The sequence below is a fragment of the Anolis sagrei genome, chromosome Y (assembly GCF_037176765.1).
Source record: "Anolis sagrei isolate rAnoSag1 chromosome Y, rAnoSag1.mat, whole genome shotgun sequence".
Taxonomy (NCBI): Eukaryota; Metazoa; Chordata; class Lepidosauria; order Squamata; family Dactyloidae; genus Anolis; species Anolis sagrei.
Window position 1 is genome coordinate 33,590,447 of NC_090035.1, and position 16,769 is coordinate 33,607,215.

The 16,769-nt window shown below is 47.6% G+C and overlaps 1 protein-coding gene across 6 annotated transcripts in view; it reads left to right on the forward strand.

The window, feature by feature from the left end:
• The first annotated feature begins 715 nt into the window (after positions 1-715).
• Positions 716-16,769, forward strand: part of LOC137095060 (amyloid beta precursor like protein 1-like) — a 129,306-nt gene continuing 113,252 nt past the window's right edge. For 3 of the 6 annotated variants that reach the window (XR_010908775.1, XM_067461257.1, XM_067461259.1), the window contains exon 1: positions 716-1,035. Coding sequence is in view for 4 of the 6 variants with exons in the window: in XM_067461257.1 (XP_067317358.1) it covers positions 970-1,035 (66 nt within the window). In the remaining 2 variants the exon portion in view is untranslated. The remainder of the gene's footprint in view (positions 1,036-16,769) is intronic. The other 3 variants (XM_067461258.1, XM_067461262.1, XM_067461260.1) reach the window with 2 other exon arrangements.

The window sequence follows — 16,769 nt, forward strand, 5'->3', positions numbered from 1 at the left end:
CGACCTGGGAGTCCCATCTTCCAATGGCATACCGACATATCTCTGGTTGTACTGGTCCATTTAGTTTCCTTGGCAAGGATACTGGGGTGGTTTGCCATTGCCTTCCCCAGGGATCACGCTTGGTCTGACCTCTCTGCCACGACCGTCCTGTCTTGGGTGGCCCTTCACGGTTTCGCTCATGACATCATTGAGGTGCTCAAGCTCCAGCGCCACAACAAGGCGGTGATCCTTTGCTGGAGAAAGAGGAGGGCCTGAGAAAAGGGCATCCGGCCCCTGGGCCTGGGTTTGCTCAGACCTGCTTTAACTCCTATAGTGTGTGTCTGGTTTACATCATGATTGTATATCTTTTATATTCATATGTTTTTGATAGTGGTTCCCTTGTCTCCAGCTATTAAAAGAAGGGGGTAGAATAATAATAATAATAATAATCATCATCATCATCATCATCATCATAGAACACCAGAAGTGACTTGCAGTTTCTCAAGTCGCTTCTGACATGAATAATAATGATAATGAAATATAATGATACAACAATGATACAATATATGTCTATGTATTGCTATGATTGTTTCCCGTGGCCCCTCCCGCTCCGCCTGCAGCCAGGGCCCGCCCCAAAGGGAGGAGCCTGAGTGGAGTCTCGAACTCGCGACTGGGTCTGGGTCTGGGGCTCCTCCCTGCGGGGCGTGTCGTGCCTGCAGGCAGAGCAGGAGGGGGGCGGCGGAAAGCTGCAGCAACAGCAGCGGCGGGCAACAGCAGGCACAGCAGCAGCAGTGTCGGGGCCGGCGCCTCCTGTCACTCACTCTCTCACTCCCTGTCTGCCCAGCTGGTGCCCAGAAGCCGGCGAGCCCCGAGGAAGGCATCCGTCCGCTTGGAGAGCCTCTCCTCTTGACCTGGGAAAAAAAGAAGAAAGGGGGAAAACCCCACCTTCGGGGGCTTCGGGAAAAGGAAAGGCGCAGGGTGGCTTGAGCCATGGCCGAGGGCGCGCGGAGCCTGCTGGCGGTAGCTTCGCTGCTCCTGGTGGGAGCCAACACCCAGGTAAGGGGAGGGGATCGGGGAGCGGGAAGTGAGGGGAAGGGGCTCCCACGGTCACTGGGCCAGCAAGGAAGAGACCTGGCTCCCCGGTGATGGATGTCCCCGGTTTCCATTCCCACTCTGATCCTCTCCATGGATAAGAGGAGTCTTTTGCTTTGGAGGGGGCTTTATGTAAGAATCCAGGAAAAGGGATTGGATGGGCAGCCAAAAAGGCACCCTCTTGCAATGCCTTAGTTTCTGCCAATGCCTTGGTTTTTGCCAATGCCTTGGTTTCTGTGCTTGGAGCAGGACTGCATCCCTCCCACCTTTCAAAAGGAGACAAGGGCCTTGGCATGGCATCCTTTCTTCTCTCCCATCTGCCTCCCTCCTCCTCCACTGCAACATCATCCTCCAGGTTGAGAAGGGAAAGCCTTAGCTTGCCCAAGGCTGAAGGGCCTGCAACCAAGCAGAGACACCTGACAAACACACCCATGCAGTCACCCCTTTGTTGCTTTCCCCCCTCTGCATGTGGCCCTTTGGTCTTTTCCTGACCTCTTTGCAAATAAACCTCACTGACCTGACTGTGTTGTCGAAGGCTTTCATGCCTAGAATCACAGGGTTGCTTGGAGTTTTCCCTGCTGTCTAGCCATGTTCCAGAAGCACCCTCTCCTGATGTTTTGCCTGCATATATGGCATGCATTCTCATGGCTGGAATCACTGGGTTGCTTTGAGTTTTTGTAACTGTATGGCCATGTTCCAGAAGCATTCTCTCCTGACATTTCACCCACATCTATGGCAAGCATCCTCAGAGGTTGAGGGGTTTGTTGGAAACTAGGCAAGGAATGTTTATATCTCTGTGGAATGTCCAGGGTGGGAGAAAGAACTCTTATCTGCTCGAGGCAAGTGTGACTGTTGCAACTGGCCACCTTGATTAGCATTGAATGGCCTTGCAGCTTCAAAGCCTGCTGCTTCCTGCCTGGGGGGAATCCCTTGTTGGTAGGTGTTAGCTAGCCCTAATTGATTCTTGTCTGGAATTCCCATGCCTTTTGAGTGTAAGTATTTTTTTGATTCTTATGTAAGAATCCAGGAAAGGGATTGGATGTCAACCTCTGCCAATTCCTTGGTTTCTGCCAGTGCTGTGAATGTTGCAATTGGCCAGCTTGATTAGCATTGCCTGGCCTTGCAGCTTCAAAGCCTGACTGCTTTCTGTCTGGGGGAATCCTTTGTTGAGGAGGTGTTAGCCGGCCTTAATTGATTCTTGACTGGAATTCCCCTGCTTTTTGAGTGTAAGAATTTTTTGATTCTATGTAAGAATCCAGGAAAAGAATTGGATGGGGAATTAAGAAGGCACCCTCTGCCAATGCCTTGACTTCGGCCAATGCTGTGGCCTTACTTCCTCTCTCCCGGGGGAGGGAGAGAGGAGGTAAGGCCCGCTGACACTGCATCAGGCCTGCTAGGCCCCACCGCCGAGCGCCCTCCCTCCCGCCGACCCGGGGGAGGGAGAGAAGAGGCAAGGCCTGCCGACGCCTCATCGGGCCTGCTAGGCCCCACCGCTGAGCGCCCTCCCTCCCACCGACCCGGGGGAGGGAGAGAGGAGGCAAGGCCCGTCGACACTGCATCGGGCCTGCTAGGCCCCACCGCCGAGCGCCCTCCCTCCCGCTGACCCGGGGGAGGGAGAGAAGAGGCAAGGCCCGCCAATGCTGCACTGGGCCTGCTAGGCCCCACTGCTGAGCGCCCCTCCCTCCCATCGACCCGGGGGAGGGAGAGAAGAGGCAAGGCCCACCGGCGCTCCATCGATTGTGCTGACCAACTTCCTGGGCAGACCGACCCGTGTGTAGACCAACTTCCTGTGCAGGCCGACCCGTGTGTAGACCAACTTCCTGTGTAGACCGACTCGTGTGTAGACCAACTGTGCGGCCAGGCTGTGTGTGGATCAACTGTGCTGACCAGCACTGCTGACCGACCACCTGTGTTGACCACCTCCGGAAGAACTAAGATCCATTCATTGGTTTACACCATCTGTCCATTGTTTACATCTATGACCCACAATAACTTCACCTATGATTACTGGTCATTAAGATTTTTGCAGAATTGCTTACGATTCACCTAGCATAGCACTTTATTGCTTCTTAGTCCTATTTGCTGCTACTCCCAACTCAGCACTTTAAATATTCCATTCCTTCCATGCCGCACTTTAAGTAGCGCTAGCGCTAGACTTCGGTTCTCTTGCACTTAAGAACTGCACTTTAAGATCGCATTTTAGGTAGCGCTTAGTGCTAGATTTGAGTTCCTTGCACTTTAAGAACTTGCACTTTAAGATCGGCTCCAGCTGTGCGTAGTCTACCACCACTAATGTGGTCCCCTACTTCCCATTTTTATTATCCTTGGTGCTAATTACTTGTGGAAGGGACACGGGACGAAACGGGCTGGAGGTTGTGGGAAATGATAAGGCGGGGGGGGGGGGGGGGATTAAAGGGAATGGAAGAACGTGGCAAAGTAAGACCTTAACAAAGCATACAACCAATAATGGGATAGAAATAAAGATCGTAGAAATGGACTGCGGCATGGAGGAGGGGAGGTGTTCCACTAGCCGAGGAGCCCCCATAGAAGTCGTGGTGGGGAGGGGGAGAGGCGGGAAAAGGAGACCATTAATTCGGCCTAGGGATCGCACAACTACATTAGTAATTCCAAATAGGTCTCCTAATATGGTAAATTGGTGTAACCGGGGTGGTAGTCCCTCTGGATTGAAGGTGGTGCTGTTGAACGCCAGATCTGTCAATGGGAAAACCATTACCATACAGGATCTAATCCTGGACGAGCGGGCAGATCTGCATGCATCACGGAGACCTGGTTGGACGAAGCTGGAGGCGTGAATCTGACCCAGCTTTGCCCACCAGGTTTTTCCGTGCAGCATCAGCCGAGATCCGGAGGGCGGGGAGGTGGGGTCGCAGTGGTCTATAGAGATTCCATCCCTCTGACCAGGGGCCCCATCCCGCAGTCAACAAATTTTGAATCCGTTCACCTGAGGGTGGGTGACCGGGACAGAATAGGGATTCTGCTAGTGTACCGTCCACCTCGCTGCACTACAGTCTCCCTACCTGAGCTAGCGGGGGTGGTCTCGAGCCTGGTATTGGAGTCTCAACGGCTCCTTGTGCTGGGAGACTTCAATGTCCATGCAGAGGCGACCCTCTCAGGAGCGGCTCAGGACTTCATGTCTGCCATGCCAACCATGGGGCTGTCCCAACAAGTATCTGGCCCCACCCACTGTGCTGGACATACATTGGACTTAGTTTTCTGCCAGGGATGGGAGGAAGGTAGCGGTGTGGAGGAGTTGACCATCTCTCCATTGCCATGGACCGACCACTTCCTGGTAAGATTTAGACTCACTGCGCCCCCTAACCTCTGCAGAGGTGGAGAACCCATTAAGTTGGTCCGCCCCAGGAGGCTTATGGATCCGGATGGATTCCTGATGGCTAGGGTTGGTGATCCTCGGTAGGTGATCGGTAGGTGATCCTGTTGATGCCCTGGTCGCTCTCTGGAATGGGGAGATGACTAGGGCAATTGACACAATCGCTCCGGAACGTCCCCTCTCAAGTAGCCGAGCTAAACCAGCTCCTTGGTTCACTGAGGAGCTGGCAGTGATGAAGCAAAGGAAGAGGGAACTAGAAAGTGTGGCGATCGGATCCGAGCGAGCCAAATCGAACACGGTTTGTGTCTTTTTTAATGACATATGCCGCGGCAATAAAAGCTGCAAAGAAAACTTTCTTTGCGGCCACTATTGCATCTGCAAAGAACTGTCCGGCTGAGTTGTTCCGGATTGTCAGAGGCCTTTTAAATCCCGCCCTTCTAGGCGGGAACCCTGACAACTCAGCAGCTCGCTGTGAAGCTTTTGCTCGGTTCTTTGCAGACAAAGTCGCTTTGATCCGCTCTGGTCTGGACACCATATTAAGGGCAGTCTCTGAGGATGTAACACGAGCACCCGCTTGTGTTACATCCTCAACGGGTACATCCGCTTGTCCTATTTTGATGGACTCATTTCAGTTGATGAAGCCCGAGGATGTGGACAAGATACTTGGAGGAATGAGACCTACCACGTCCATCCTAGACCCCTGCCCATCCTGGCTTCCAAAGGAGGCCAGAGGGGGATTGGCTGAGTGGGTTGAGGTGGTGGTAAATGCCTCCCTTCAGGAAGGCAGAATTCCAGCGAGCTTAAAACAAGCTATAATAAAACCGCTGTTGAAAAAACCATCACTGGATCCCACTAAATTTGACAACTTTCGGCCAGTTTCCAATCTTCCCTTCTTGGGCAAAGTCCTGGAACACGTGGTGGCCTCACAACTCCAGGTATTCTTGGGAGACATGGATTATCTGGATCCGGCACAGTCTGGTTTCAGACCGGGACATGGAACCGAGACAGTCTTGGTCGCCTTAGTGGATGATCTGCGCCGGGAGCTCGACAGGGGGTGTGTGTCCCTGTTGGTGCTGCTGGACCTCTCAACGGCCTTCGATATCGTCAACCACGGTATCCTTCTGGAACGCCTTGCAGGGATGGGTCTTGGGGGCACTGTTCTACAGTGGCTCCGGTCATTCCTGGAGGGTCGGTCCCAGAAGGTGTTATTGGGGGGACACCTGTTCAACCCCACAACCCTTGTTGTGTGGGGTTCCTCAGGGCTCAATACTGTCCCCCATGTTGTTTAATATCTACATGAAGCCGCTGGGTGATATCATCCGGAGTTTCGGGGTACGGTGTCATCTGTACGCAGATGATGTCTGTGGCGATGTGTAAGTTTTATTCTTTGGTTATGTGTAGTTTAGACAGTGGTTTTGGGATGTTAAGTATGGGAGAATATATTTTGTTAGAGATGGTGGCTAGTGACTTGAGCTGAGTTGCCATAGCAACGGGGGCGGAGCCAACTATCACTTCACGGCGCAGCTTTTTGAAAGTGGCAGTCTGTGGCCGGTGAGCTACAGGAAGAGACTGATTTCTCTAGTGGGAGAAACAGGGAATTAGTCAGTGGCCGGAGAGCTACTGAGAGAACACTGAATCTTTTGGTGGAGATTCAGGGAATGTGTCTGTAGCCAGTGTGCTATAGGGAAAAACTGAATCTCTTGGAGATTCAGGGAATCAATTGGTGACCAAAGTGGTTGCAGAGAAGGACCCGGTACAGGGGGTTGTTGATTCTAAATTAAGAATCAAGGTTTGGCTGGGTTTAAGCCTGTTGTGCCAGCTGTGAAACCTTATGAAGTGTTTGCCTGAGTTTACTCATGAAACCTTTCCAATGTATCCATCAAGATTTGTGCCTCTTTTGAAGAAACAGTTAAACTTATTAAACTGCTGTTAAAATAAACTTGTTACTGTTCTCCTCAAGTCTTGCCTGATACAGTTTCTTCTAAGTTGAACAGCTTGCAATAGTGCAGTCAGCCAGAGATAGTAAACGCTACGCTATCCACTGAATAAAACCTTCTGTCATTAACAATTCCTTTATAAAATAGCTCCTAGGCTGATATTGATCGTTGCCCAGCTTCCCTCATAGATTAGGTGGCAGTGGGTGTTTTACCACTCGCACCTTCACATTTGGTGATATGCGGTGGCATTAAAACGGTCTCCTTTACAATTGGTGACAGCAGTTTAATAACGACTCCTTTACATTTGGTGGCAAGCGACGGGATACGTTTAACATCTGATTTAGTGCCTAAGATCGCCTAAAGGAAAAATCTTAAGGTAAAAGTTGGAGCCAAAGATGGCAGCTAAAAAGCAAGGCAAAGTAACAAAGGAGGTTGAGGCTTATCAAGAAGAGGGAAGCTCAGACTCAGACCAAAATCCTATGTCTGAGTTACAGTGCAAATATCAGCTGGAGTTAAGGAAATTGGAAATTGAGGCACAGGACAGGGCAAGACAGGCAGAAATGGAAGCCCAAAAGGCTCAAATGGAGTTTGAGGAGAGAGAAAAAATCAGGCAGGCTGAATTACGAAAAATGGAATTAGAAATTGAAAAACAACGTTTAACTCTCCCTCAGACACAAGTGAATATACAGGAGAGACCAGAGGAGATCCCTATGGATCATATTTTGAGAAAATTCCCAAGATACAATAAAGAAGACAATATCGAAAAGTTTTTAATTTCCTTTGAACGATGTTGTAAAGACTTTAATGTAGCTGAGGAAAAATGGATGGCATATTTAAGGCCACAGATTTGTGGTAAACTCCTGGAGATTTACAGCGACATGGCAGAGACAGAACATAGAGATTACTCTAAGTTCAAACGACAAATTCAACAGAAATTGCAGCTGACGCCTGAATTTTATAGGATGAAGTTCAGGATGATCAAAAAAGAAAAATATGAGAGTTATTCTCAATTAGCTTCCAAGCAGGCACAATACTTTGAGAGCTGGATCAAAGGCGCTGAGGTAAATTACTTCCAGCAGCTCAAAAACTTAATTCAAAAGGAGCAGTTTTATCAACAGGTCCCCCTTGATTATAAATGGATTATACAGGATAGAAACCCTGAAACTTCAACACAAGCAGCTATCACGGTGGACCAGTTGATTACTTTAAAGGAAGGATTTAAAGAAGAAGAAGGAGTCAAAAAGGAAACAAGACAATCCCAACCACCATTTAAAAAATCCCCTTACAGTCAGCCAGGGAGAGGCTTTTCAGTAGAAGACCCCACCTGTAGGATGGCAGGTGCCATGCAGCCTAACAGTGCTGAGGGAAATAAGGCTTGTTTCCATTGTGGAAAATTGGGACATTTTAGGTCCCAATGTAATCTCCTGAGAAAAGAGAAGTCCACCTTCTTCATTAGAGAAAGAAATACCCCTGGAAAAGAAATGGAACCCAGTGCTAATGAGGATTGCACTGAGGTGGTTCAAAAAGGGGAACAGGTGGAAAGACAGTGTTTGGTTGTGATGCTAAACACAGTCCCAAATGACTATTTGGAACCCATCAAAATAGATGGAAACCTGTTACAAGGGTGGAGAGACAAGGGTTCCAAAGTTTGTGTAATTCATTCAAAGATGGTACCTGAGAGGTATCGAAATCCTACTTCTCAGATTAATTTAAAAGGCTTAGGACCAGCGATTACTTCAAACGTGGTCTCTTTACCTATAAAATATGGCAATTGGACAGGCATGTGGGATTTTGTCATGAGTTCAGAGATCCCTTACTCATGCTTGATTGGAAATGACCTGGCCAGAAGAATTTAAAAAAATTACCTAAAGAGGGAAAGGACCTGACTGTGGAACAGACTGGAGAATGAAACACTTCATGTTTGCCTATCTGTCAACCTCTGGGACAGAAACCCGAAGCAAGCTCTATTGTAACTGAGTTGGTTCAAGGGACGAAAGGAGAAAATGAAATTTCTAAAGAACAAAAGGCTGATGACACACTTCAGACCTTGTTTGATACAACTCAAACCGAAAAGACAGAGTTAACCTCAGAAAAACCAAACCAATTTGTAATCAGAAATGAAGTTCTATGCAGGGAAGTTTTGGACCACAAGTCTCCAGCTGTTTCTTACACTCAAAGTGTGGTACCTCAGAAACATGATGACCACCCAGATAGAGCCAGTGATGAGAATATAGAAACAGTGGTTCCTGCAGAACAAGTGATAAATTCTGAGGAGAAAAAAGAGCTGAAAGAATCGTTAACTTTGGAGGAGGTATTACCTTCAGCTGCAAGTAAGGAGATTGACTTTGCCGAGTTCATTGACAAAGACAATGAAATACAATCAGAAGAAAGAGTCTTCTGTGAAGAAAAAATCCACACATCTGAAAGATTAGTTGAAGTGAAGATAACTTCCAAACATGATTCGTTCACTATGGAGTTTCCAGATGATCGCACAAAAGAAGTTTTGAAGATCGGAACTGTGATTGAAGTTAAGAATCTAAGTGAAACTTATCGAAAAGAAGAGATACAGTTTGCTGAGAATGAAACATTGGATCAGCTTCTTCTTACTAAACCTGAACACTTTGAAATGCCTACAGATGAAAAGAAAATAAGCAGAGAGAGAAGATCTCATCATATATCGGAGGAAGAAGAGGATAAACACCAAGCTGATGGACTGTTAAGAAAAGTGATATACACTGACTATGTTAGTCTTGATAAAAAGACAAATCTCCAGTCCCAAGGTTTAAAGGTTCATCCAGACAGCAGTGATGAGACTACAATAGAGAAAGACAATGTTCTTGTTCGTTCTTCCAATGATGGCGAATTCTCTTCAATACCAAGAAGAGATGTTCAAGGAACTACAAATTCTTCATTAAGACCTGATGATACGTTAAAGCAAGCCTTTATTCGAGCCTTAAAACTCAATGAAAGCAGAACTGTTCCTGATAATTGGAAGGTCAGGCTGAAGGAAGAAGCTCCAGCAGCAAAAGAAGAGAAGGGAGAAAATTTCCTACAGCAGCGTAGTAAGTTCGTGGAGAACCAAGAGACTCTTGATTGTGAACAACCTGTGATTGACTATAGAGACTTAAATCTCTTCAAATTGTCCAAACTTGCTCATAAGTTTAAAGGACTTAATGATATTGTAGGACTGATAAATGTAAAAATATTGAGAAGGTATGTCAGTAGAGTCACAGGGAAATTAGCCAAATATGTTGCAAAGGAGATGGGAGGAATGTTAGAGATGTGAGACTTTGATATTGCATACATGGATGATATTGAATAACTGATCAATATATGGTTTGTATATAGTTATATGATGTTGATATTATCCAAATTATTTTTGACCATTCTAGTCGGTAGAAAAGTCAAAAATAATCCCTATGGGTTGGGAGGTGTGGCGATGTGTAAGTTTTATTCTTTGGTTATGTGTAGTTTGGACAGTGGTTTAGGGATGGTAAGTATGAGAGAATATATTTTGTTAGAGATGGTGGCTAGTGGCTTGAGCTGAGTTGCCATAGCAACGGGGGCGGAGCCAACTATCACTTCACAGTGCAGCTTTTTGAAAGTGGCAGTCTGTGGCCGGTGAGCTACAGGAAGAGACTGATTTCTCTAGTGGGAGAAACAGGGAATTAGTTAGTGGCCGGAGAGCTACTGAGAGAACACTGAATTTTTTGGTGGAGATTCAGGGAATGTGTCTGTAGCCAGTGTGCTATAGGGAAAAACTGAATCTCTTGGAGATTCAGGGAATCAATTGGTGACCAAAGTGATTGCAGAGAAGGACCCGGTACAGGGGGTTGTTGATTCTAAATTAAGAATCAAGGTTTGGCTGGGTTTAAGCCTGTTGTGCCAGCTGTGAAACCTTATGAAGTGTTTGCCTGAGTTTACTCATGAAACCTTTCCAATGTATCCATCAAGATTTGTGCCTCTTTTGAAGAAACAGTTAAACTTATTAAACTGCTGTTAAAATAAACTTGTTACTGTTCTCCTCAAGTCTTGCCTGATACAGTTTCTTCTAAGTTGAACAGCTTGCAATAGTGCAGTCAGCCAGAGATAGTAAACGCTACGCTATCCACTGAATAAAACCTTCTGTCATTAACAATTCCTTTATAAAATAGCTCCTAGGCTGATATTGATCGTTGCCCAGCTTCCCTCATAGATTAGGTGGCAGTGGGTGTTTTACCACTCGCACCTTCACATTTGGTGACATTCTGTGGCATTAAAATGGTCTCCTTTACAATTGGTGGCAGCCGTTTAACAACCACTCGTTCACAATGTCTGTCACTCCTTTCCTCCTGCTACTAAGGAGGCTGTCGAGGTCCTGAACCGGTGCCTGGCCGCTGTAACGGTCTGGATGAGGGCGAACAAATTGAAATTGAATCCAGACAAGACAGAGGTACTCCTGGTCAGTCGAAAGGCCGAACAGGGTATAGGGTTACAGCCTGTGCTGGATGGGGTCGCACTCCCCTTGAAGGCGCAGGTTCGCAGCTTGGGTGTGATCCTGGATTCATCGCTGAGCCTGAAGCCCCAGGTCTTGGTGGTGACCAGGAGAGCATTTGCACAGCTTAGGCTCGTGCTCCAGCTGCGCCCGTACCTTGGGAAGTCTGACTTGGCCACAGTAGTCCACGCTCTGGTTACATCCAGTTTAGACTACTGCAACGCTCTCTACGTGGGGTTGCCTTTGAAGACGGCCCGGAAGTTCCAACTGGTCCAACGTGCGGCAGCCATGATGCTAACAGGAGCGGGACACAGGGAGCATACAACTCCTCTGCTGTACCCCCTCCACTGGCTGCCGATCTGCTACCGGGCTCAATTCAAGGTGCTGGCATTGGCCTATAAAGCCCTAAACGGTTCCGGCCCAAGATACCTAACTGACCGCCTCTCAGCCTATGAGCCCACGAGGACTTTGAGATCTTCCGGGGAGGCCCTGCTCTCGATCCCGCCTGCATCACAGGCACGGCTGGAGGGGACGAGAGATAGGGCCTTCTCGGTGGTGGCTCCTCGGCTGTGGAACACCCTTCCCGTGGACATCAGGCTAGCCCCCTCCCTGTTGATATTCTGCAGGAAGTTAAAGACCTGGCTGTTTAAGAAGGCATTTGAGCAAGAAGTGCAATGACCGGTAATTTGACCATAGGAATGGAACAACAGAAATGATATCAGATTGTGGGTTTGATGATGACACAACTCGGAATGGATTTTGTAGTAATGTTGATGTTGATAAGATGTTTTTCTGATAATTGTGGATTATTTTATACTATGTTTGTAATTTGCACTGTTTTCCATGTTGTACACCGCAATGAGTCGCCCTCGGGCTGAGAATTGCAGTCTATAAGCGCAGTAAATAAATAAATAAATGTTGCAATTGGCCACCTTGATTAGCATTGCATGGCCTTGCAGCTTCAAATCCTGGCTACTTCCTGCGTGGTGGAATCCTTTGTTTGGAGGTGTTAGCTGGCCCTGATTTATTCTTGTCTGGAATTTCCCTGCTGTTTGAGTATTTACTGTCCTGATTTTAAAGGGTCTTTAAAAAAAAATATTGGTAGCTGGATTTTCTTCATTTGCATGGTTTTCTCCACATGCTCATGGATTTCAATGGCTTCTCTGTGTAGTCTGACATGGTGGTTGTTAGAGTGGCCCATTTGGAAGAACTTCTCGACAGCGACAGGATATGCTGCCGCAGAGTGTGTAGGAGTCTCCTTCTCGGGAGGCATTTATGTAGAGGTCGGGTGGACCATCTGTTGGAGTTGCCTTGATTGTGCTTTTCCTGCATGGCAGAAGGGGGTTGGGCTGAATGGCTATCTTCCAAGGATTCTATGACCTGCTGTATTAGTCATAGCTGCAAATGGTTACTCCTGCCTTGGATGTCCAAAACTTGGCCAGGTTATTTGGGCAAGCATCTCTGAATAGAAGAAAAACAAATGCAGCAAAAGATTGTAGAGGTGACCGCTCGTGCCTTTTCCTGCGAACCAACACCAGTAAACATCTTGCTTGGGAACAGCAGACCCCTGGGAAAGGGAACTACTCAAAATTGCCAGGCCTCCGCTTAGGTCGAGAGGAGGAGCCCTTTGATTTATCTACCTGACACAATGATGAGGGTTAAAGAGAGGTTCTCCTGCCTCAGGACAGCAAAGTGTCAGATGCAAACACTGTGAAAACCAGCGTAGATGCCCTCCCACCCTTTAGGATGAGGGCTGCAGAGTTCTTCCCATCTGCTTGGTAGGGAGAGCCTGGTGGGAGCCAAACCATGCCTGGTGCTGCTTTGAGTCCTCCCATCTGTGTGGTCAAGGCTGCCACTCTCCGGTTTCTCTGGCCAGCCTGCAAGTGTAGGCCATCGTGTGTTTCTCCAACCAGTATTCCCTGCCCAGGATCCAGTGCTGACCAGCTGCTGGGTTCTGAGTGGGTCTTCTCTTACTATATATCTTCCTTGTATTGTCGAAGGCTTTCATTGCTGGAATCACTGGGATGTTGTGAGATTTCCGGTCTGTATGGTTTGAGAAGCATTCTCTCCTGATGTTTCGCCTGCATCTAGGCAGGTATCCTCAGAAGTTGTGAGGTCTGTTGGAAAATAGGAAAATGGGGTTTATATATTTGAAGAATGTCCAGGGCAGGAGAAGTCACCGCCCAACAAAGGAGGGATAGCCAATAGTCCAGAGGACAGGAGCAGAATTCAAAACGATCTTGACAGATTAGAGAGATGGGCCAAAACTAACAAAATGAAGTTCAACAGTGACAAATGCAAGATACTCCACTTTGGCAGAAAAAATGAAATGCAAAGATACAGAATGGGGGATGCCTGGCTCGAGAGCAGTACGTGTGAAAAAGATCTTGGAGTCCTCGTGGACAACAAGTTAAACATGAGCCAACAATGTGATGTGGCGGCAAAAAAAGCCAATGGGATTTTGGCCTGCATCAATAGGAGCATAGTGTCTAGATCTAAGAAAGTAATGCTACCCCTCTATTCTGCTTTGGTTAGACCACATCTGGAATATTGTGTCCAATTCTGGGCACCACAATTCAAGAGAGATATTGACAAGCTGGAATGTGTCCAGAGGAGGGCGACTAAAATGATCAAGGGTCTGGAGAACAAGCCCTATGAGGAGCGGCTTAGGGAACTGGGCATGTTTAGCCTGAAGAAGAGAAGGCTGAGAGGAGATATTATAGCCATGTATAAATATGTGAGAGGAAGCCACAGGGAGGAGGGAGCAAGTTTGTTTTCTGCTTCCTTGGAGACTAGGACGCGGAACAATGGCTTCAAACTACAAGAGAGGAGATTCCATCTGAACATTAGGAAGAACTTCCTGACTGTGAGAGCCTTTCAGCAGTGGAACTCTCTGCCCCAGAGTGTGGTGGAGGCTCCTTCTTTGGAAGCTTTTAAGCAGAGGCTGGATGGCCATTTGTCAGGGGTGATTTGAATGCAATATTCCTGCTTCTTGGCAGGGGGTTGGACTGGATGGCCCATGAGGTCTCTTCCAACTCTTTGATTCTATGATTCTATGATTCCCCCAGGCAGTAAGAAGCCAGACCTGTCAAGCCATTAAATGCAAATTAAGGTGGCCAATTGAAACAGTCACACCTACCTCCAACAGACAACAGTTCTTTCTCCTGCCCTGAACATTCTACAGATGTATACATCCTATTTTCCTAGTTTCCAACAGATCTCAAAACCTCTGAGGATTTTTTATCATGAGCGACTTGAGAAACTGCAAGTCGCTTCTGGTGTGAGAGAATTGGCCGTCTGCAAGGATATTTCCCAGGGGATGCCCAGATGTTTTACCATCCTTGTGGGAGCCTTTTCTCATGTCCCTGCACGGGGAGCTGGAGCTGACAGAGGGAGCTCATCCATGCTGTCCCCAGATTCGAATCTTTGACCTGCCAGTCTTAAGTCCTGCCGGCACAAGGGTTTAACCTATTGTGTCACCTCTGAGGATGCCTTCCATAAATGCAGGCAAAACATCAGGAGAACGGCTTCTCTGTGTAGTCGGACATAGTGGTTGTTAGAGTGGTTCAGGATTTCTGTGTACTCAAATAATATGCTGTGTCTAGGTTGGTTCACCAAGTGCTCTGCTATGGCTGGTCACCTCCCAACAAAGGATTCCCCCAAGCAGTGAGCAGCCAGACCTTGAAACTGGAAGGTAGCCAATTGCAACATTCACACCTGCCTCAAACAGACAAGAGGTTTTTTTTTTTCTTCCACCCTGGACATGCCACAGATATATAAACCCAATTTTTCTAGTTTCCAACTAGGGCCAACTAATGCCTTCCAACAAAGGACTCCCACAGGCAAGAAGCAGCCAGGCTTTGAAATTGCAAGGCCATTAAATGCTAATCATGGTGGCCAATTGCAACATTCACACTTGCCTCAAGCAGACAAGAGTTCTTTCTCCCACCCTGGACATCATTCCATCCATCTATCTATCTATCTATCTATCTATCTATCTATCTATCTATCTATCTATATCTATGTATACAATAAAAGTCAAAACTTGTATGCGGAGGACAAAAGTGTGGCGGGAGGAGTATGTGCCAGCGTTCTGATTGGCTGCCGCTGTGGTGCTATTTGCATATGGTCTCTGATTGGCCAGCTTCAATAGGAGCCCCTGGTGGAGAAAAGAGTTCATGGCAGAAACGGGGACATGAGAAGGAAATTTGCATATGGTCTCTGATTGGCCAGTCTCAATTTCAAGATTCCGAGATGACCAAGAGAGGAAAGGAAAAGGCCAGAGGGGGCTGAGTCAGACAATTACCAATACAGACCACACTTGGCACACAGAGCCCCCATAACCCACTCGACATCCTACTGCAGTTTGGAGGAGGATGAACCATGGATGATGGGACTTGCAGTACCATCACTCACATTCTGAGACCGCTGTTAATCTCATCCAATGACTGATCAGGACAAAACTTGGCACATAGACCTCTCATGACCCACTTTACGTCCTGGTGTGGTTTGGCGGGGGATGGACCATGGATTATGGGACTTGCAGTACCTTTGCTCAATTCTTGAGACCACTGCAACCCTCATCCAATTACCGATAGACCAAACTTGGCACACTGAGTCTCCATGACACACTCTACATCCTGGTGCAGTTTGGAGGAGGATGCACCATGGACGATGGGACTTGCAATACCTGCACTCCCTTCCTAAGACCATTACAACTTCTAACAATGATGGATCAGGACAACAATTTACATAGAGAGCCCGTATGACCCACTCTACATCCTGGTGCGGTTTGGAAGAATTTGACAATGGATGATGGGACTTGCAGCCACCACTCACTTCCTGAGACCACTGAGACCCTCGCCAATGATTGATCAAGACCAAATATGGCACACATAGTCCCTATTGCCCACTCTACATCCTGGTGCACTTTCGAGGAGGACAGACCATGGATGATGGGACTTCAAGTACCTCCACTCCCTTCCCAAGACTGCTGCAACCCTCATCTAATGTCCGATCAAAACCAAACTTGGCACACAGAGCACCCATGATCCACTCTACATCCCAATGCTGTTTGAAGGAGGACGGACGATGGATGATGGGACTCCAAGTACCTTCACTCACTCCCTGAAACCACAGCGACACTTATACGAATACCAATAAAGACCAAACTTGGTACAGAGAGCCCCCTTGGCCAACTCAACATTCAAATGAGGTTTGGGGGAGAACAGACTATGGAGGATGGGACTTGCAGTACCTAAACTCACTTTCTGAGACCACTGTGACCCTCATCCAATGACTGAGCAAGAACAAAACTTGGCACACAGGGCCCTCATGACCCACTCTCCATTCTGGTGCAGTTTAGAGGAGGATGGACCACAGATGATGGGACTCGCAGTACCTTCACTAACTTCCTAAGACCACTGTAAGCCATATAAATAACTGATAAAGACCAATCTTGAGACCCAATTCCTTTCTCAAATAACCCGGGCAGCGCCGGGTCCCCAAGCTAGTCTATATCTATACATATAATAAAGGTGAAAGTTTGTATGTGGAGGACAAAAGTGTGGTGGTGCGACGGGAGGAGTATGTGCCAGCGTTTTGATTGGCCAGCCTGAAAGTTCCAACATTCTGATTGGCTGCCGCAGTGGTGCTATTTGCATATGGTCTCTGATTGGCCAGCTTCAAGAGGAGCCCCTGGTGGAGAAAAGAGTTCATGGCAGAATCGGGGACATGAGAAGGAAATTTGCATATGGTCTCTGATTGGCCAGCCTCAATTCCAAGATTCCGAGATGACTAAGAGAGGAAAGGAAAAGGCCAGAGGGGGCTGAGTCAGACAATTACCAATACAGACTACACTTGGCACACAGAGCCTGCAAGACCGACTCGACATCCTACTGCAACCATGGATGATGGGACTTGCAGTACCATCACTCAC